Raw genomic sequence first — 20,243 nt, forward strand, 5'->3', positions numbered from 1 at the left:
TAAACACACACGCACGCACTTTCCCATCCAGGATAACGGCTTCCTGGAGCTTAATGAGACCTTGCCAAATCAGCCAGGCTCTGTACTAAATGAAAGGTTTCCAAGTACAAATACAAATGTCCAAGGTTTCATCCTCTCAATAACTCTGTAAAAGCCGGAACTATAATTATCTCTATTTGACAGAGGAAGAAACTGAGCTCAGAATGATAGTGCTTTCCCCAAGGTGATGCACTTGATGGAGTTTGGGATTTGAACCTCCAGCTGCTTGTGGGACTGTTGGACTGTCTTCCCACCTGACGACGGCTGAGGAATCGGGTCCTGAGGCTGGCAAATGGGTGCTGCCCACAGGTAGAGCCACCCAGGTTGGTCCTTAACTCTGCTCCTTCCCGCTCTGGTTAAGACATGGGAGGCAACAGGAATATGCCATTCCAGTGTTGAGGGCAGCTGGCTCTGGACCAGACTCGCCCTGTGACCTTGAGCAGGTCTCTTCCCTTGAGCAGGTCTTTTTGGGTCTGTTTCCCAGCCTCTGAAATGGGGCCACCAGTACGCACTCCGCAGGGCTGCCAACGAGAAGGGAGGCGGCTCTGGCAGCGCTTGCGAGCGGCGGCACCAAATTACTGGTTGCCCTCTCCCCGGCACGCGCGTCCACACCACCTAGGGGCGCAACGAGCGGGCGCTGCGGTCCCAGCGGCACCCCCAGCCCGCGGTCGCCGGCGCGAAGCCCCGGAAGCCCGGCCGCCCCGCCCCCGCGCTCCCGCCCGGCCCCCGCCCTCTCCGGAGCCCCGCCCGCCTTCCGACGGGGGTGCGGCTCCAGGAAACGGCGCGCTCGCCACTCAGCACTCCGGCGACCCGACGCGCCCCAGACGACCCCGCGGACTCAGCCGGGCCACCCGGCGGGCCCCAACGGCGGCGGCGGGGACGTCAGCCGCGGGTCCCATCCTCTGACGCCCCCGCACAGACGGGGCGGGCGGCGCAGCTAGGAACCGGGGACGCCATGGGGACCTGCAGTCGGGTCCGGCGGGTGGGGTCAGCAGTAGCGGACCGGCGGGAGCTCCAGGTCTGAGCAAAGGGCGACAGGGCGACAGGGGCCATGACCTCGGTGTGGAAGCGTCTGCAGCGCGTGGGCAAGCGGGCCGCCAAATTCCAGTTTGTGGCCTGTTACCACGAGCTGGTGGTGGAGTGCACCAAGAAATGGTGAGTAAGACGGAGGCCTGGGGGACTCCGCAGATTGGCGTGGACCCCATCTGCCTTTGGAGCCTGAGAGAACCCTGCATCTTGACCCAATGGCTGAAGGGGCCCCCACCCCAGCTGGGGTCCTGGCATCCCAGGCACAGACACTCAGAAGGGCCCTTGCAGCTTGTGGGACCCTGAGAGTTGGGGAGTGTGGGAGCTTTGCGGGGTGGAGGTCAGGACTTCCGGGCCTGAGAACCTCCGTGCTCACACTTCCCCCCGCGGGGATCAGGCCTCATGTTTTTGGCCAGAAGGATGATTCAGGGTGGCATGGGGAAGGGGGCAACGTTTGAGGTGTGCGGGTTGCTGGCCTGGAGCACAAACCTCCGCGGACTTCAGTTCCTTCAGTTCGGCTCTGAACGAGGATGTTGTTCCCTCCTTCCCTGCCCACTTGTTGAGCCAGAGAGAACCACCCCCCCCCTCCAGCCAGACTGGGCTCCAGGAGGCTGGATTCATCGCTACAATGTCCTTAAAAGGGGAAACTGAGCACTGGGGAGGGATGAGGAGGGAGGCGGGAAGCAGCTTAAAGGGGTCCCAGGGCCTAGGAGGTTGTGGGTTGGGGAGGACAGGGCCTGGGAGGGCAAGGTGGCGGGGTGGGGGGAGGTAAGTGAGGGGGTGCAGGACCCGGCCTGGGCTGCCAAAGGGCCCAGGGGCCTCTTGTTCACATGTCCCCACCGCAGCTGCCCAGGCCCCTGCGTCACACCCTAAATATATGTGCTCACTGGTGTCAGCTTCCCTTGGCTGGATTAGGGCACAGCTGTGGGGACCTCACCCACCAGGCAGGGCTAAATTTAGGCTCCCAAGAGGAAGGGCTGCTGGGGCAGGAAGGGACCATGGGGTCCAATGGGAGGAAAGTGAAAAATGGTTGGGGTCACTCGGGTAGCAGACGTATTCCAGGTCTCAGCTGGGCCAGCCAGAGGGCCATTCACTCCATTCGGTGAGGCCTAGAGAGGACAGGGTCTGGCTGGGGTAACAGAGCACAGAACTGGTACTTGAGCTCTGGCTTCTGGCTTCTGCCTTCTACCCCAGCACCCTGGGTGCGTGGTCCTGGAGAGCAGGCCGAGGGTGTGGGCAATGTCAACGCAGCTGAGTCACAGCAGGCAGTCAGGGCCTTCTGGGCTTCTGAGCCTGGAGCCCAGGCTAGGAAGCTGCCACTTCCCAGGTCGGATCTTCCCAGGAGGGTGTGCCCAGCCTGAGTCAGGCTGCCTGGCCAGGCCCAGCCCTCTCTAAGCACCCCATGCCCACTTCCCCTTTCTGGGAAGTCCCCACAGATACCCTCACTCTGCCATCGCCTGGAATTTAGGGTTGGGGAGGGGAGTTTGGCTCCAGACCAGACAGCTCTCCAGTCAGCTGTGTGACCTTGTCCGGCCCACAACCTCTCTGGGTCTCAGCATCCTCAGAGGTTGACAGGAGAGCCGTTTATCTTGGCACAGCCTCCGTAGGGGCAGTGAAATGGATAAACCCGTGTCCCGGCATAGGACTGGGTACAGGCAAGGAGGACTCAGCCTCATAGTCCCCTGGGCTGCAGTTGGACCCTCTAATCCAAAGGCACCCTCTCTCTCCCAGGCCCAGCCACACGTCGATTCTGTGTCTGGGACTGGGCCCTGCGCAGCCACTCTCTCCTCTGTTTGTCTCTGTCTCCCCCACATCTCGGCCTCTTCTCTGAGTCTGCACTGGCACATGCTGTCTGGCTTAGATACCACCTTCTGGAAGTCTCCTCAGTGCCCCTCATGGGAGTCAGGGGCCCTGCAAAACTGGGGTCCAGGGCTCTGGGTTTGAGAGGTGGGGAGTGTGGCTGAGTTTCGGGGTGCCTGGACCCAGCAAAGGACTGGGGTGTGGAAGGCCCTGGGAGGGTGTCTAATAGCAAGCTGATCCTCTGCCTCTCTGACCACCTCTCAACCCTCTGCCTCTCCTTCTGGCCCTGAGTGTCCTCTCAACCGTGGACCTTGTATGTACCATTCCCTGTACCTGGAGCCCTCCCCCAGACCCTCACACAGCCCGTCCCTCCCCCATTCATGCCTCTGCTCTCACACCCAACCTCAAGGAGACCCTAGGGACTTTCTCCTGTCTCCCTGAAGTCAGCTTGCTAATTTACTTTCCTTCTTGATTGGCACCCTTCCCCTACCTCGTTGTCCTCAGCCCTTGAAGGGTCTTGCTCTCCTTTGCTCTGCTCTGCCTCCAAACTGAGCTGGGTTTATAGTATGCACTCCACAAATATGTGTGAGTGAATGGACTTCTTTCACTCCACGTGTATCTCTCCCTATGTCTCTGAGTCTGTGTGTCTCTCGCAGGCTCCTTGCTGTGTTTCTCTGTATGTCTCTGTCTCCCTGACTTCTTCTTAATCCCTGGCCACCCACATCGAGCCTTTGCCCTTCTGCCCTGGGCCCCGCCCTGCCTCAGCAGCCTCACCCTGTTCCCTGTGGCCCTAGATAAGGGGCTGTCCATGCCTTCTCCTGGGGGAGGGGGATGTGGGGAGAGAAAAGACCCTGGAGGAGATGGAGGGATCTGGGCAGCATGACTGAGTAGCTTCCTCTCCTCTCCCACCCCGCCCAGGCAGCCGGATAAGCTGGTGGTGGTGTGGACCCGGCGGAACCGACGCATCTGCTCCAAGGTGGGCGTCTAGGTGGGGGGCGAGGCCAAAAATGAAAGAGTGTGGGTAAAGAGTGAGGACTGATGGAGGTGCGGGGTCAGGTTCAGGTTCAGAGCAGCATCCACAGAGTGGAGAGGAAGATGGAGTCAAGGTTGGAGACAAGGGCAAAAGGTGAGGGGGAAGGTTAAGATTGGGGAAGGACTCAGACTGCTCGTTGTAGGCCCACAGCTGGCAGCCGGGCATCCAGAACCCATACCGGGGCACCGTGGTGTGGATGGTACCTGAGAATGTGGACATCTCCGTGACTCTGTACAGGGTGAGTCTCTAGCCTTCCACGCAGACGGCACTGGGCAGGTGATTACAGCCCCAGGCAGCTACAGGGGTCCCCTGTGGGTTATCCGTCCAAATAGGAAAGAACAGAGGGGTGAGACCAAGAATTACAGCAGGGGCCTACTTATTGCGAGCGGCCAGGAGGTCCTCTTAGAGGGGGGTGTGTTCATCCGCCACACACAGTGGGAGAGACAGCTGGGATCAGGAGCAGCGGGGAGCATCCCAGCCCAGATGGACCAGCATGGTGAAGGCCCCACCCAAACACCTGCGGAGGCAGCGCCCGCTCTGCCCCTGCACTGCCCCTGCCCCGGAAGCCCTGTTCTCACCAGCGCCCCTTTTTCCCAGGACCCCCATGTGGACCAGTATGAGGCCAAAGAGTGGACTTTTATTATTGAGAATGTGAGTGACTGGGGCGGTCTGGGACCTGGGGTCTTGGGGACTCTGGGGCAGCACTGCTGCTCATGCCCCCAGCCCCTCCCCCCGGCCCACAGGAGTCCAAGGGGCAGCGGAAGGTGCTCGCCTCAGCCGAAGTGGACCTGGCCCGCCACGCAGGGCCCGTGCCCTCCCAGGTTCCCCTGCGGCTGCGGCTGAAGGCCAAGTCCGTGAAGGTGGTGCATGCGGAGCTAAGCCTCACCCTTTCAGGGGTGCTGCTGCGGGAGGGCCGTGCCACGTAAGTGCCCACCTGCTCTCCTTGGCCCCAGTCTGTGACTTCTGACCCCAGCCCTCATTTCTGACCTCTGACCCCCAGGGACGATGACATGCAGAGTCTTGCGAGCCTTATGAGCGTGAAGCCTAGTGACGTGGGCAACTTGGAAGACTTTGCTGAGAGTGACGAGGAAGAGGCTAATAATGGTCCAGGGGCCCCTGAGGCACGGGCTCGTGCCCCCCAACCAGGTGGGCTCACAGCTTGCCATGGATTGAGACCACCAAGAGAGGGTGGAAAATGACCCAGGCCCTAAGCCACTTGCTGTGTTGGGGCAGAGGCAGCTTGTGTACACCCAGGGTTGGGAGCTCACTGTTGCCCAGGCAACCCCAACCTGCCCTGCACCCCTGATTGTCCAAACTTGGCCCCTAGTCCTGTAGTGGCCTCAGTCCTTAGCCGAGTCCTGCAGGATGGGTTCCCAGCGCCTCCCCGTACCCTTGGCCCTCTCTTCACTCCTGGGTCGGTGCCTGCCCAGCTCTGTAGCTTCCCACAGCGGCTGGGCCGAAAGCGCAGAGACCTGCAGTCCGGTCTCACTGCCCTCACCGGCCACCCTCGCGCTCAGTCACTAGCTTCCCACCCCTTCTTTTGCTTGTTAAGGCTTTTTTTCTGCCTCTCCTTGTGGTTCCTTCTTTTATTCTCTGCATCCCTGGGCCTGTCTCTTCTCGCAGGCCCGGGCGGTGCCCTGAGGCTGGGGTGTTTCCCAGGTAGGCCTAGCACTCTACTTGCAGGGAGGTGGGGGTCAGACCTGCGTGGCCCAGCCCTGAGCTGACCCTGTCCCCCCAAACCCTTCCGCAGATCCCCCTCGGGAGCTGAAGACACTCTGTGAGGAGGAGGAGGAGGGCCGAACACAGCCCCAGCAGGCAGGTGAGGCCCAAGCCCGGGCTGGGTGGGGACCGGACCTCTAGTCACAGGGCCCAGGGCTCAACGCTCCCTTCTGTTCTTTCTCCCTAGCTGCCAGCCGTTCTAGTGCTAAGGATACCAGCCCAGTGCCTGTGAGTGCCCCTGCGCCCCCAGCCAGGGCCTCCCGGGGCCAGGGGTCAGAACCAGCTGCTATAGTAGGGGGCCAGGTGGGGCCTGAAGCCCCAAGGCCCCCGGGAACCTCGCCGGAGACAAGGTAAGCTTTGGAACTGGCCCCACCCCCCATCCCCTGCCCACTCTTAGGGAGCTGCACTCCCCCTACCAACCTGCGTCTCCTTTGCAATTTGAAGATCGGAAGGGTGAGGGGTGGAGCTAAGAGTGGGAGGCCAAGTGAACCCTCCCAATGCCCCCTCCTGCTCTCTCCCCAGGTCCTCAAGACAGCCAGGCCAGGACACGGCCCCTGCCCCAGCCCCTCGGCTACGGAAAGGCTCTGATGCCCCCTGGCCCTCAGTCCCCCAAAGGAAGGATGAGGCCCCCAAACCCTCAGGGGCTCCCCCGGCAGGAGTGGGTTCTGCTGGGGAGCCCCAGGCCCAGGCAAGCCCTCAGGAAGGGACAGAGGCCCAGGGAGCCAGGCCAGGCCCAGGCCTTGAGGATGGAAGCTGCAGAGATTCTTTGGGTGGGCAGAAAGCCAAGGTTGAGGAGAGGGCTATTGGGGACAGGCCAGATGCCATTGGGGTGGACACTGAGCAGGAGTCAGGAGTCAAAGGAGTGAACACTAAGAGGTCAGAGGTTATAGCTGGGGAGGCCGAAGAGAGTTCAGAAGTTAGTCAAGTGGGTACTGACCAGCAATCAGAGGTGAGACATGTGGACACTAAGGGACCAGAGGCTACAGGGCTGATGTCTGAGGCAAGATTCAAGGGGACTCCTGAGGCTCCTCCAAGGGGCTCTCAGGGGAGGTCAGAGGTCAGGATCGGAGATGAGTCTCCCACAGTCCAGAGCCCACACCCAGCAGAGCCTGGAGGGCATTCCAGGCATCTCAGTGACTCCAAGGGGGTCAGGGCTGCTGTAGGCCAGGAGAGAGAGGGTACAGAGCTGAGGGATGGAGCCTCTGGTGTTGGGAGGACAGGCCTGGTGCAGGGCCCCTCTGTTGGAGCAGCAAGCACCGGGCCCCAGGTGAGCAGGTACCAGGGGGCCCCACCAGCAGCTGAACAGGGGGTGATGTCTAGGAATCTGGGGGCCTGGGAGGCAGAAACTGGGGACTCGAAAGTCCTGGGAACAGAGACCAGGTTGGCAGAGTCAGAGGTATTGGGGACCCAGGAGACAGAAGCAGGGGGATCAGGGTTCCCAAAGATAGAGACTAGGACAGCAGAAGCTGAGATATTGGGGGCCCAGGAGACAGAGGGTGCTGGGTTGGCAGAGTCTGAAGAACTGGTGACCCAGAAAACAGAGGTGAGGGTTTCAGGGACCCTGGGGATGGAGACTGGGATGGCAGAGTGTGAGGTACTGGAGACCCAGAAAACAGAGGCTGCAGGTTCAGGAGTTCTGGGAACAAAAACTAAGATGGAAGAGACTGAGATATTGGGGACCCAGGAGACATATGGGGGCTCAGGGGTACAGAAGATAGAAGCTGAGATAGCAGAATCTACAATATTGGCAGCCCAGGAGAGAGAGGCGGGAGGTTCAGGGGTACTAGAAATAGAGGCTGGGAGGGCAGAGGCTGAGATATTGGGGACCTGGGAGACAGAGTTAGGGGGTTCTGAGGCTCCAGGGTTTGAGACTAAGATAACCAAAGCTGAAGTATTGGGGACCCAAGAGAAAGCATCTGGGGGTTCAGTGGTCCCTGGAAAGGAGATCGAGACAGCAAGGACCCAGGAGACAGAGGCGGGAGGTTCAGGGGTCTCAGGGCCGGAGGCTGGAAGAGCAGAGGATGCGGGGCTGGGGACTCAACAGACAGAAACTATAGTTTTGGAGGCTGAGAAGGCTATGATCTCGGGGGTCCCGGAAGCAGAGACTGGGCTTGGGGGGACCCTCATATGTAAGGCTTTAAGGGCCCCAGTGACTAAGTATAGAGTTTTAGAGTCCCAGGGAACAGAGGTAGAAACTGTAGTTTTGAGGGTCCAGGAGGCAGAGGCTGGGGTTTGGGGGGTTTCAGAGGCCGAGTCTAGGGTTTTGGGCGCCCAGGAAGCAGAGATGGAGGTTTCAGGGCCTACAGAGAACCAATCTGGTATTTTCGAGGCCCAAGAAGCAGAGGCTGGGGTCTCGGGAACTGAGAAGGGAAAAGAAGCTGAGGGAAGCCTCCCAGAGGCCAGCCTGACGGAGGCGCAGGTGGCCAGTGGGGCAGGGACTGAGGTGCCCAGTTCCTCAGGGACCTCTTCCCCAGAGGAGCCTGAAGAGGACAGGAGGCTGCCGGGCAGCCAGGTAGGGATGGGGGCCGCCGAGGGCCCAGTCTTCTGCTTCCCACTAACCTGGGCTGAGCTAACGGCGGCTCTGCATGGACCCACCTGGTCAACTGGGGTGGGGTGGGACGGGCTCAGCTTCAAGGAGCCCCCTCACCCCTTCCTCTCAGGATGCCCTGGCTCCCCCACCTTGTCTTTCCTGGGCTGCATGGAGCTGGACATCTCTAAGCTGATTTTCTGGGCTGATCTGAGGTGTGGCTGCTGGTGACCTCAGATCTTGCCTGGGGGCCACCGACCTTTAGGCAACCTTCGTAGATAACCCTGGAGCTGGAAACCCTTTTTCCTGGCCCCAAGGCTCTGACCACTAGTCTCTGACGACGCCTGCAAGTGCAGAGCAGGGGCCGTGTTATGCCTGGGGTGGAGGGCACAGGTCCCATATTCACGTTCCCTAAGCCCATCCCTGTGTTACCAGGTACCGGCTGCGCTGGTCAGCTCCAGCCAGTCCCTCCTGGAGTGGTGCCAGGAAGTCACCGCTGGCTACCGTGGCATCTGCATCACCAACTTCACTACGTCCTGGCGCAACGGCTTGGCTTTCTGTGCCATCCTGCACCGATTCTACCCAGACAAGATGTGAGCTGCCAGAGGGGGGTGGGAACGACCCGGGGAGCCAGCCGGGAGGGCAGTGTGAAGCCAGCCTCTGACCAGTGCTCTCTCCGCAGTGACTATGCCTCCCTTAACCCGCTGGACATCAAACAGAACAACAAGCAGGTGAGATGGGGAGGGATCAATGCTTGGAGGAAAAGATGGCCTAGGGCCAAGATTTGGCACCTGTCTGTAGGAGAGGAATCTGTGGGCTGCTGGGCCCCAGCCGTGGCTTTTGGAAGTTCTGCCACTTTTTACTCTTTTAGTCTTTTAAATTATTTTCTTTGGTTTAGTTTAGTGGGGTTTTTTTAAAAAGCATATTTCCAGTAGATGGCTTTTCCAAAACAACTTTTTGGTGTGCAGTTGCTGGGTAACACAAGGGTGGACGCTTGCGACATTCCCCCCCAATAGGAGGGTGAGGGTGTTGCTAGGTAAACCCTGGAGCGCAGGTCGCGGGGACCCTGGGTGGTCCAGGGCGGAGCAGAGCGCTGACCCAGAGCACATGGTTTCTAGGCCTTCGATGGCTTCGCGGCCCTGGGCGTGTCGCGGCTGCTGGAGCCAGCGGACATGGTGCTGCTGTCGGTGCCTGACAAGCTCATCGTCATGACGTACCTGTGCCAGATCCGCGCCTTCTGCACGGGGCAGGAGCTGCAGCTGGTTCAGCTGGAGGGCGGTGGCGGAGCTGGCACGTACCGCTTGGCCAGCGCCCAGCCCAATCGGTCCGACGACCTGGACGCTGGTGGCCTGGCGCAGCGGCTACGTGAGCATCGGGCTGAGGCGCCCGAGGACCCGAAGGAGGCCGTGAGCCGCGCAGACGGGGCGGCCCCCGAGGTGGCCTCCAAGGACTGCGGGGTCGAGACCGCCCAGGAGGCGCGCTCTGCAGAGGCCCCAGCGGATGACCCTGGAGCCCGAGCGTTGGTGCCCCCAGCCGAGGGGCCGGTGATTGGGGCCGGGGCGCCGGGCGCAGGGGGTGGCGCGCGGCCGCGGCGGCCATCGGTAAACGGGGAGGCTGGGCCGGTGCCCCCGCCGCGGGCGCATGGCTCCTTCTCCCACGTGCGCGACGCCGACCTGCTGAAGAAGAGGCGCTCCAGGCTGCGGAACAGCAACTCCTTCTCTGCGGACGACCCGGACTCGGGAGCTGCGGGAACTGCGGCTGCGGTGAGTGCTGCGCGCTTCGCCGGAGCGTGGCGGGGGTCGTGGGGAGCCGAGCAGGGAAGGGGCGGGTCCTGAGGGGCCCGAGGACAGAGCTAGCACAGGGCTGGAAGCTTCGGGGCTGGGGACTCGACGCGTGGAGGTGCCTTCTAATTGGAAGGACAGTGATGCCTGCGGAAAGGTCCTCTGGAGAGGTAGTGAGCTCCTCCTGGTCAGGGGACACAGGTGAGCAAGGCCTGGAGCGGCTGCCGGGGCAGGGTCCAGTCCTTTGCTTCTAGCCTTGGGATACGTCAGTGGTTTTTACAGCTGGGCACCCAGTTTGCGGAATCGTGGGCTGTAACAGGAAGTTCCCAGAAGGCTCCTCCATGTTGTCAGCACTCAGCCAGTGCTCTTCACGGACTGTAAAGTGTGTTAGGGTGTTTCTTCCCCTGCAGGTGGCCAGGGGTTAACCAGCAGCCATCACTGCCTTGAGTTTCTATACTCAGGGGGGCTTCCAGGGCCTCCCAACCCCAAGATTCTCTGACTTGGATCTTTAACTCCAGATGCTGGAGACCAATTTCTTCTCTTCTGTAATAATGGGAAGTTGGAGATGGGAGACCCTGCTGGGCACCCACGTTCCCCCATTCCCTACAGATCTCAGGTCAGTCTCCCAGGGTGTCACGTGGTCACTTCACTAAAGGGGAGATGGTCCCGGAAAGAGCAGGTGTTTGCTCAAGGACTCAGAGCCACTGAAGCCCAGGCCATGGGATGTCCAGCTGGGGTTCCACCCACTGCATTGTCCTGCCTGTGATTAGAAGGAGCAGCTGTCAGGCCACTCCAAGCCTTCAGCTGCCTGGGGATGACCCCAGAGCTCCAAGGAAAGGAGGGAATAAACTAGGAAAGGCTTTCTGGAAGAAGCAGCCATTTGAGTCAGGTTGATAGGATAGGCAGGTTTCCCAGGGGAAAATGCAAGGGGTGGTTCTCAAGTGGAGAGACCCACACAAGCAAAAATGTGGAAGCAGGAAAGCTCGGGTCTCATGTAGGGAACTGTTAGGTGTCTCCCTCGTAAGGTGCTCAGGCGGTGATGAAGCCCACCTGGGCAGCAGTAGCCTTGAGTGCAGGGTCAGAGGCCCAGCATTGAACCTGTGATGAAAGACAGGGAGGGCCCCGGAGGCACCCACAGGAGATATAACAGACAGAAGTCAGAGGGACACAGCCACCCCTGGCCTAACTGTTGGCCTCTGGACATAGCCTCGTTAATATATGTCAGTGGCACTTTAAATCTTAAGGAGGAAGCTCCATACTTCAGTCTTCTGGGCCCAAGTCCCAGCGTCTGGTCCTTCCAAGCCAGTCCCCTTCAGCCCTTGTCCCACAGAGATATTTGACTTGTGGGACTGGAGGGGACTCCTCCTTGTTGGTCACTTCTGTCCTCCATGCTCACATGTGTAGTGGGAGGATGTTGGGCCTGGCCTCTCCCTTGGGAACTCTCAAAATCCTGGAGTGGGGTAAAGTCAGGCACCTCGAAGGTGGAGTGGGGCCGAAGCAGTGCTGTGAGAAGGGCAGCGTGCCTCTGCTGCAGCCCAGCAGGCTTCCTGGAGGAGGGGCCACACGTAAGGGTGCAGAAAGGGGAATTCGTGTCAGACATGAGGAAGCGTTGGATTTCCCATCAGGGCCGATGTGAGTAAGCTCGGTTGCTGCTGAGGTCGGGGTTTCTCCACTTTCCTGCCTCTGTCTGCCCTGGAGGTTGCCGTGTGCTGATTCGTCGCGATGCCTCTTCCAGGAAGGAATGACTACCCCATTTTTCACGTGGGAACATTGAGGCTCAGGGAGGTGAAAAAGCGAAAGGAGTTGATGTAGGTGCGAACCCAGGTTCTGAGCCTGAACTCTTACATGGCGCCCTCTACTGGGCCCAGCACTATTGACTGGCTGCGTAACCCCATAAAGACACTCAACCTCTCTGTGCCCTTTTCCTGAGGATGACAGACAAACATAGGAAAGTTTTTGGCAAAGTGGCCTTGAGTCACCACTTCAGGGTTCTCACTACAAAGGGAGCTATATTTGCCCCCAGGAGCCTTTCTGGAGCACCTGCAACCCCAGGTTACACAGGGCTGGGATTTCTCCCCATTTTACATACAAAGACACAAATGGAGGCTCAGTGGGTGTGACCAGGGCAGAAACAAACAGCAAATTGGTGGCCAAGCTTGGGAACAAGCCTTTAGATTAGAGAGCCCTGGGCCATAGACCAGGCCTTTGTGAGCCTCTTGTCTGACCCTCAGTTTCTTCATCCGTAACATGGGGATGGTGGTCATCCCTGCCTCCCAGGCTTGTTGGGAAAACTAAATGAGCCAATACATGCACAGTGCCCAACACATGAATGCTTAATCAGTGTCAGCTATTATTGGTAATCCATGTACTCCCAGTGAATTCTCTGGGCCCCACCCTGTCTGCTGGGGCTACCTCTGGTCAGGGAGATATGGCTAATCAATAGCCATGATAGGGTGGAGTGTCAGAGCTGTGATGGGGGAGGCCCAGGAGGCAACAAGGGGAGCATCTGCCCAGCCTGGGGCTCAGGGGGTGCTTCAGGAGGCACGAAGGTCAGAGAGGAAGACAGAAAGGGGGATGGGAGCCTGAAGGGGCCTGCGGAAGAGGAGGAGATGAGCTGGGTCATGAAGGTCAAGTTGGTGCAGGCAGACTCCAGGCTGAGGAAGCTGTTTGGGGAAGTGAAAGTCCATGGCTGTGGCTGGAGGGTGGCATCTGGGTAGGGTTTGAGGTAGTGGGAGTTGAGGCTGGAGCGGCCAACAGATCTTGGCAACAAGGCTAGGGGCTGAGGTAGGTGTGGTGGAGGTTTTGGGAAGACCTTTCAGTTGTGGCTTGAGGATAGAGTCAGCAGACGTGGGTAGTGGCTGGTGAGGAGGCCCGCCAGAGGATGGCACCTAAGCAAGGGGCGTCCAGGGCTGCCTCTCAGAGGAGTACAGGGCAGGGTGGACAGTGGGGGGGCTCAGCCTCTTCTCCATGCCCTGTGACCTAGAAAGGTGGCCAGAGTAGGAGCCATCAAGGGGACCAGGCTATCAGCTGAGTTGAAAGTTGGGGGTCCCCAGTGCTGACAGTCCCAGCAAGTCACCAGGGGCAGGGCACATCAGGGGCCAGCCCTACCCTTCCAGGCTAAAATTGGTAGGTCTAGCGAACCATCCTGTTCTGAGTGTAATGTGAAGTGGGGCACTTGCTTGGCAAAGGTATTGATAAGGTGGGAGGGCGCCCCCTTTTGGCCAGGAGATGGAGGTGCTGGCTCAGGATAGCAGCATCAGGCCAGCTAGCTCAGTGACACCGTGTGGGCCCCTAGCCATGGTGGAGATGCCCGCACTAGATGATGGGAATCAGAGGTGGCCTGAGGGAGCTCCATGGAGGTGGGGGCGAGAGGAGGAAGGAGAGGGCCCAGCTCGGCCCTTCCTAGCCTTTCGCCCCTGAGTCTTAACAAAGCCCTGCGAGGCCTCAGGAATGAGGATGATGAGGCTCAGAGAGTGGGAGTGGACTGGCCCAGGACCACAGGGTCACAGAGGGTGAAGGCCGTGGCTTCCCCTTGAGGAGGCACTTTCCCTGGTGGGGGGAGGGAGAGCTGTGAATGCAGGACTGGAAACAGCCAGGGTGGGCAGGGTGTGGAATCGAGGGCCCTCCCTACGTGAGTGAGGCTCTGGCTGGCCCCAGGGCGGGTTTGATGGGGAACCCCTCCAAACCCTCACTGTCTCCTACTCCACAGGAAGGCCTGAGCCCTGACCCCAGCCCTGCCCCCAGCCCACCCACAGCCACAGCCACAGCCACAGCCACAGCCACAGCCACAGCCACAGCCACAGCCCCACAGCAGCTGCCTGGTGAGTAGTATTGAAGGGGTGGTGACCCAGCTAAGCTCAGGCTGCTTATAGATCTCAAACTGGGGCCCTCCTTGGAGGCAGGTGTAAGTTGGGGGTGCCTTATTCTGGTTTCTGTCTGCAGGTGAGAGTCCCCCATCGGAGGATCCGCCCCCAAGCCCAGGGGAGGACGCTGGGATGGTAAGGTGGGCCCAGGTGGGGGAAGCTGATGGGTGGGCACTTTTAAGTCAGGGCCTGGGCTGAACCCACCCCCTTCTCCTTTCTACCCCAGCAGCGGTTCCAGGACACAAGTCAGTACGTGTGCGCAGAGCTACAGGCCCTGGAACAGGAGCAGAGGCAGATAGACGGGCGGGCAGCCGAGGTGGAGAAGCAGCTGAGGAGCCTCATGGAGTCAGGTGGGGTGGACATCTGGAGGCCACTCTCCAGCACGTGCCACCCGATCCGCCCAGCCCTGCAGACTTTCCTGACCTTGGGAGGAGTTGGGAAGAGGCAAGACTGGGGTCATCGTGCCCATTTACAGCTGGGCATGCTGAGGCCCTAAGCGGGGGCGCAGCTCGCTGGAAGCACACAGCTCTGGCTTCTGCGATGACACAAGGGAGCAGACCCCCTCCTCAACTCCCCACCGGCTTGCTCCTGACACTGGAGTCAATGGCAGGCCTGATGACTCTTCTGGCCCTGTTCAGGTGCCAACAGGATGCAGGAAGAAGAACTGATTGAGGAGTGGTTCACACTGGTCAACAAGAAGAATGCTCTCATCCGGAGGCAGGACCAGCTGCAGCTGCTGTGAGTGCTAGCCCCTCTCGGTCCAGGCCCCGGCCCTGGCCCGGGGTCTGCAGGGCAGGGAGTCTTAGCTACTTTGCTTAGAGCTAATCACTGCCTTTTTCTTCCTTTGAAGATCTTTTTGAAAAATTGCAAGCCATCTTAATTTTTTCCCTATCTAATTTCCTGTATAAAGTGTGTACCTCTTAAATTGGTGCTGTTTCTACTAAATGAGATAAAAATGTGGCGCAGCCATGGCAGGGCTGAGTGCCCAGTTTGACCTTGTTCCTTTACAGTTAGGAAAACCCAGGCCCAGGGAGATCTGAGCTGGTTTCCCGAGTGGGGTCACAAGCCACTCTGGCCATCATCGCCTTTGTAGTACTGAGCGGCGCTGGTCGTTTAACCTTCCACTTGCATTTTGGATCATTTTTCAGAATAATTTTAGTTTAATATTTGCTGTTTATGAGTGATGTTCACGCAAATAATTTCTCTGGGTTTCTTATTCTGAAAAAGGGGGAGGTGGGAGAAGACAATATAAAGATCCAGCAATTGGGGAACAGTTGGAACAAAAGGGAACACTTTGCCCTCCGCCCAGCCCTCCGCAGGAACTGTGGCGGGGTGGGGGGTGGGCAGGGAGCGTCAGAGGCCCGCCCTCCCTCTGTGTGTCTTTAATTAATCTGGCACCCCCACCCCCCAGCATGGAGGAGCAGGACTTGGAACGGAGGTTCGAGCTGCTGAGCCGTGAGCTACGGGCCATGCTGGCCATCGAAGGTAGGAGATGGGGCCCGACGGATTGGAGCCCAGGACAGGGGCAGCCGGCTCCTGACCCTCCCCCTCCCCCGCCCTCAGACTGGCTGAAAACGGCCGCGCAGCAGCACCGAGAGCAGCTTCTGCTGGAGGAGCTGGTGTCGCTGGTGAACCAGCGCGACGAGCTGGTCCGAAACCTGGACCACAAGGAGCGGATGTGAGTGGGGCGGGGACCGCGCCGGGAGCCGGGGAGGGTCCCGGGGTGCGTTCCCGAGGGGCGCCGGGCCTGGCGCGCCGCTGGGGCTGACTTGCACGGGTCCCCTCTCAGCGCCCTGGAGGAGGACGAACGCCTGGAGCGCGGCCTGCAGCAGCGGCGCCGCAAGCTGAGCCGGCAGCTGAGCCGGCGCGAACGCTGCGCGCTGAGCTGAGACCCAGTCGCTGCGGGGAGTCCTCAGCTTTCCAGCCGGCGCGCGCGGTCGCCGCCCGGGGCCTGCGGGCCGGACCATCGGGCCCTCTCGGGTGCTGCGCGCGGCCGGTAGGGGCCGCCGCAGCCCCTTCACCCGGAGGGGTCGGGCGTCTCCTCGGCCCGGATGGACTTGGAGCGACTGGGCGGCCGCGCCGTCGGGCGGTATTTATTTGTTCCTGTGACTGAGAGAGTGAGTGAATGTGTGTATGTGTGTGTTTGCGGGGCTGGGGGTCCCCGGAGCGCCTCGCAGAGCCCCTACCCGGAGGCAGGGCCGGGGCGGCCAGCCCCAGGGGAGCGGGTGGCTGTGAACTGCTGCTCCCCGCCCTCCCCCGCTTCCTGTTCCATGTGAGCAATAAAGTTGGACAAGGCCACACCACGCCAGGCCTTTCTCAGGACGACTGGGTTTTCAATGGACGGAAGGGGTTGGCGCTTAGGCCGATAAGGTTGTCTGCCTGCCATGTGGGGGCTTTGAGGTTCTTAGATGCCTGTGGAGGCGGGACCTGGGCCTTCGCGGGCTGATGGGGGTTTGGGTTGTTCATCACCGTAGGAAGGAGACAAAAGCACAGTCTGGGTCGTTGCCTGTTCTATTTTTTATTAACAAATTATTCCCTGAAGTCCTCGCACCCACCACTCCCCTCCCATCGCTGGAGGCTTCCTCCTCAGGCTTCTCCACCTGGAAGGAGTTCAGCAACATCACCTGACACCTGTCAGCAAGCTGGGGTCTGTTCCGGTGCTGTAGTTGAGGGGGGCAGAGTGCTCAGAGTCAGTTCATCCTGCCCCAGGATGCCACCTTGGTCCTCAGCGGTCACGGGGCCACTGGACCCGAAGAACTTCACCATGGCACGGACCTGTGGCAGCTCCGAGAATGTCTCCACGGCCAGCAGCATGGCCAGGAGCCCCAGGAGCAAGTAACCTGAGTAGGAGAGGTTGCTAGGGCAGCTCTTGGGATGCCGGTGATGCTCCCTGCCCACCTCCCAGCCTGGTGACTCGCCCTGGCACCTGACGCCACTCAGTTCACTTAACACTGCCACCTGGATTCTTCCGACTGCAACTCCCACACCACCCCCTAGGGCAGGGTCCCCCACCTGTGAGGCTAGCCTTCCCCCACTCTGGTTTATGGGAGTTGTAGTCCGGGCTCCTCTTCCCTCCTCTCTTCCCTGTGGTGCTCCTTGGCAGCTGGACTCACCGAGAAGTGCAATCTGGCCAAGGTAGTAAAGCACTGGATGCAGGTCACGGCCGCGACCAGGCATCAGGTCCCCCAGGCCAATGGTGCTGAGCGAGCCAAAGCAGAAGTAGACGGCCTCCAGCAGGCTGCAGTCGCCCTGCACACCCCACAGCACCAATGCCGGTAACAGCACGAAGGTGCCAGCCACTAGCAGGCCCAGCCCAGCTGCCTGCAGCAGCGCAGCCCTGGCTGGTGCCAGCTGCCAGTGGACGGCGACCCAGGCGACTGGGCGGCTGAACAGAGGCAGCAGGCAGTGGCGCAATGTGGCCACAAGTGCTAGGGACGCCGGCAGCCCCAGGGCCGCGTAGACCACACAAAAGGCCTTTCCACCTGCCGATAGCGGGCCCATGTGGCCATAACCTGGAGAGGAGAGAGACAATGGATGGGCAATGAGTACTTACGTGGAAGGGCTGATAGGGGTCCCCACTTTCCCCAACCACCTCAGCAGAGGGCTGCCCTCTAGTGGCAGAGACTGCCGGAACTGCCCTGTCTGGCTCTGCTCATTCACTTGGGGGCTTGGGCAAGTCAGTCCCTTAACATCTCTGGGCTACTCTTTTATTTTCTAGAAAACGAAAGAGTTAAAAGAGACAGTCTGCCCTCGGGCCTCTTGCAGCTGAGACAATCCTGAGAACAGCTCTGCCCCAGGGGGAGCTTGGCTTTGTGAGAGTCCTCGGTTCTGCCCTAATAGATACTTCCACGTCCACTGGGCGGAACACCTACTCTGTCGCTCCCAAAGGTATAGAGCATTATCCTGTGTGCTGAGCCTTGTACTGGAATCCGAGTCTGCTTAGGCCTCGCGATTCAGTGGGGCAGACAGGCAGGAGAGTCTTTCAAGACACTTGACATGAAGAGCTGCAAAAGAGACAGCCTGCGCCAGTTGGGCTTTCAGCGGCGGAAGGCATGTGCACCGAAGGAGGGCCGAGGGAGCAGGGCGTGCTGGGAGAACAGGATCAGCTAGTCCAGAGTCTGTAGACTCAAACGCCTAGAGGAGCCAGATGTGAGACGAGAGGGAGCAGTGGGGACGGGGGTGGCCTGGGATGCACGTGCTCTGTCCAAACGGGCAGGCCTTGTCCTGCTCCAGCCAGTATGTGGCCTTGCAGGGATTCTGGCTCAGCGCAAATAGGTTTTCTGATTTTTCCAAAAGAAGTTGGAAAACAGATTTTAATTTTCGAAAGTAGTTAGAGACTATGCAGGACCACACACACACACACACACACACACACACACACAAACCATTCCTTTCTTTCTTTGGCCTTCGCACATGCTGTTCCCTCTGCCAGGAATCCCTTCACCTCTGTGCCCTCAGGCCTTAGCTAACATCTCCTCAGGACTTACTCCCCTCACACTGCCTCCTGAGTCCGTGGTCCCAATCTGTGCTCCCCAGGTCCATTCCATTTCTCTCCATCCAAGAAGCCATCCCACAATATGTTCCCTGCCTCGCCTCAGACCCATGGGGTCTGAGCACCTCTCCTGGGTCTCAAAGGGTGCCTGGGAGTGTTGCCGGGGAGGCCACACCTCTCCTGGCAGCCGAAGTTGAGGCACCAGTTGGGGTGTGTTGATGTGGAGCCCCAGCTGTGATGTCAGGCCTAATAGGGCCTGGGCTCTGTCTGGCACTTTGGGGTTGGGGGAAGGGCTACGCTCCCAGGACCCAAGGGATCAATGGCCTCAGGAGTCCCCTCCTGCCCGGCCGCTTGACGGCCTTACCCGTGGTGGTGAGGATGCTGGCAGTGAAGAGAAGAGCCGAGGGCAGATCCCAGTTTCCGGCCTCTGAGCCATTGCCCAGTCTGGAGACCCCATGGGCCTGGGCTGCCAGGGCAGTGCCCAGCAGCTCCTCCAGTGCCCCAGGTGGTAGGCAGGCCCTGTAGTCCGCCTGGAAAGTGGCCAGCTCAGCCCTGAGCCTGGCCTGGAGCTGGAGTGCTGGAGGCCCCTCCAGGGCCTGTAGCACTACAGCCCCAAGTCCGAGGGCCAGCAGGTGGGCCACAACCAGGAGTCCGTACCGGGCCCAGGGCCTTAGACCCCCCATGGTGTGCCGCCAGGGAGTCTGAGGTGCCCTGGGAGCCGGCTGCTCCACCGCAGGCACCTGGGAGGGGCCGGCAGGTGGGGTTGGGAGGAACTGCTGTGTGGGCGGCCGAGAGGGAGGGAAGCCTGGGACATAGCTGGGGTGAGTGTGAACTGGAGGAGAGGAGGCAGCTCTGGCTTAGAGGTGAGGTGGCTCACTCCTCCCAGTTTCTAGGGCCATTATTTGCCCAATTCCCTGAAGCTGGGGTGATGAGAGCTGGGTGGAGGAAGGCAAGGCCCAGAGAGGTAAGTGACTGGCTCAGAGTCACACCTTAGTGGTTTTTCGAAGGACACACTCAGTCACACGTACTCCATTCATCCACTCAGCAGAGGTTCAGATCCTGAGGACACCAGGGGAGAGGACAGACAGGTTTCTTTCCTTCTGATGTTCACACAAGAAACCTGTTAGCAAGGAAACGACATGTTCACCTTGTCATTCCGCTCCCTGAAGGAAACCCTTGATTATGGGAAAGCGTTCTGAGACAGCCCCTGTAGGAGTGACATTCAGCTGGGGGTAGAGGCGTCAAGAAGGGAAAGAGCTGGGGTGTGAGACCCTGGGCAGCAGAGTGGGAAAGGAATGTGGGATTTGGGGTGGGTCTAGTAGGGCCAGGGGTGGCGAGGTAAGGAGCTGAGAATTTGCAGAGCGCCCTGGAGAGATGCTGCTGCCAGGTCTCTATTGTAAGTCCCTCCTGGGAACTCTTTCTGCCCTGCCCCCTTGAGTCCTGCTCTGCTGGACACTGGAGACACGGTGAGTCTGGCTGCCATGGAGAGCGCAGGGGGAGGGGAGCCTGGACTGTAAATGGCAGGACCCTGTGGCAGTGTGAGTGGAGCTGGGTGCCGGGGGTTCACCCTTCCTGGGTCCAGACCATGGGATATACACTCAGAACAAACCCCTCAAGATGCTACCCAGAGGGCTGTGGGTTTCCAAATTCTGCCGGCTGCTCAGACTGCAGCACAGCCAGAGTCCCTGGGGAGGCAACATCACAGCCGGGCCCTGAGGATAAGCAAGGACCTTCCGGCACCAGGATGAATCAGGGTGAAGTGTCACTTGAAATGGTGGGAAAGGCCTGGCGAGGGTGGGGAGATGGTGGGTGAGGCCAGTGTGTGTGGGTGACGAGGGCCTCCTGGCCGAGGCCGGCAGACCTGATCCCAGGGGGAGGGTGTAGTGCAAGGCACCAGCCCAGGCCCAGGTCAACTGCTCATTTTGCTTGGCGCGTGAAGTCACCAGGGTTGTGTAAGGGGTTG

At 60.0% G+C, this 20,243-nt stretch overlaps 2 protein-coding genes across 3 annotated transcripts; one reads left to right on the forward strand and one right to left on the reverse strand.

The window, feature by feature from the left end:
- Positions 1 to 836: 836 nt before the first annotated feature.
- EHBP1L1 (EH domain binding protein 1 like 1) lies at positions 837 to 16,110 on the forward strand. The gene is made up of 19 exons (XM_016119355.2): positions 837 to 1,194; positions 3,784 to 3,841; positions 4,041 to 4,136; positions 4,496 to 4,549; positions 4,642 to 4,820; positions 4,899 to 5,044; positions 5,649 to 5,717; positions 5,805 to 5,967; positions 6,140 to 8,129; positions 8,580 to 8,737; positions 8,827 to 8,875; positions 9,263 to 9,907; positions 13,635 to 13,746; positions 13,868 to 13,923; positions 14,015 to 14,138; positions 14,427 to 14,526; positions 15,200 to 15,273; positions 15,352 to 15,466; positions 15,578 to 16,110. The coding sequence occupies exons 1-19, from the start codon at positions 1,091 to 1,093 to the stop codon at positions 15,675 to 15,677; spliced, it is 4,392 nt and encodes a 1,463-aa protein (XP_015974841.2). The 5' UTR covers positions 837 to 1,090; the 3' UTR covers positions 15,678 to 16,110.
- A 188-nt stretch (positions 16,111 to 16,298) lies between these two features.
- KCNK7 (potassium two pore domain channel subfamily K member 7) lies at positions 16,299 to 20,149 on the reverse strand. Of its 2 annotated transcripts, XM_016119376.2 has the most exons (3): positions 18,645 to 20,149; positions 16,902 to 17,300; positions 16,299 to 16,628 (listed from the first exon to the last, which is right to left on the reverse strand). In XM_016119376.2, the coding sequence occupies exons 1-3, from the start codon at positions 18,961 to 18,963 to the stop codon at positions 16,423 to 16,425; spliced, it is 924 nt and encodes a 307-aa protein (XP_015974862.2). In that variant the 5' UTR covers positions 18,964 to 20,149; the 3' UTR covers positions 16,299 to 16,422. The 2 variants fall into 2 exon arrangements, with proteins under 2 accessions (XP_015974862.2, XP_036077416.1); XM_036221523.1 differs by lacking the exon at positions 18,645 to 20,149 and adding an exon at positions 17,661 to 18,577 and having other exon boundaries at positions 16,299 to 17,300.
- Between the last annotated feature and the right edge of the window lie 94 nt (positions 20,150 to 20,243).

This window comes from Rousettus aegyptiacus, unplaced genomic scaffold, assembly GCF_014176215.1.
Source record: "Rousettus aegyptiacus isolate mRouAeg1 unplaced genomic scaffold, mRouAeg1.p scaffold_m13_p_5, whole genome shotgun sequence".
NCBI classification, from domain to species: Eukaryota; Metazoa; Chordata; class Mammalia; order Chiroptera; family Pteropodidae; genus Rousettus; species Rousettus aegyptiacus.

Bases quoted from the DNA above. Each gene is read 5' to 3' on its own strand.
- EHBP1L1 (XM_016119355.2), top strand. From the start codon at position 1,091: ATGACCTCGGTGTGGAAGCGTCTGCAGCGCGTGGGCAAGCGGGCCGCC. The intron at 14,527-15,199 runs GTGAGTGCTAGC...CCCACCCCCCAG, and splicing joins CAGGACCAGCTGCAGCTGCT to CATGGAGGAGCAGGACTTGG. The intron at 15,274-15,351 runs GTAGGAGATGGG...CCCCGCCCTCAG, and splicing joins GGCCATGCTGGCCATCGAAG to ACTGGCTGAAAACGGCCGCG.
- KCNK7 (XM_016119376.2), bottom strand. From the start codon at position 18,963: ATGGGGGGTCTAAGGCCCTGGGCCCGGTACGGACTCCTGGTTGTGGCC. The intron at 17,301-18,644 runs GTAAGGCCGTCA...TCTCCTCTCCAG, and splicing joins CAGCATCCTCACCACCACGG to GTTATGGCCACATGGGCCCG. The intron at 16,629-16,901 runs GTGAGTCCAGCT...TCTCCTACTCAG, and splicing joins TGGCCAGATTGCACTTCTCG to GTTACTTGCTCCTGGGGCTC.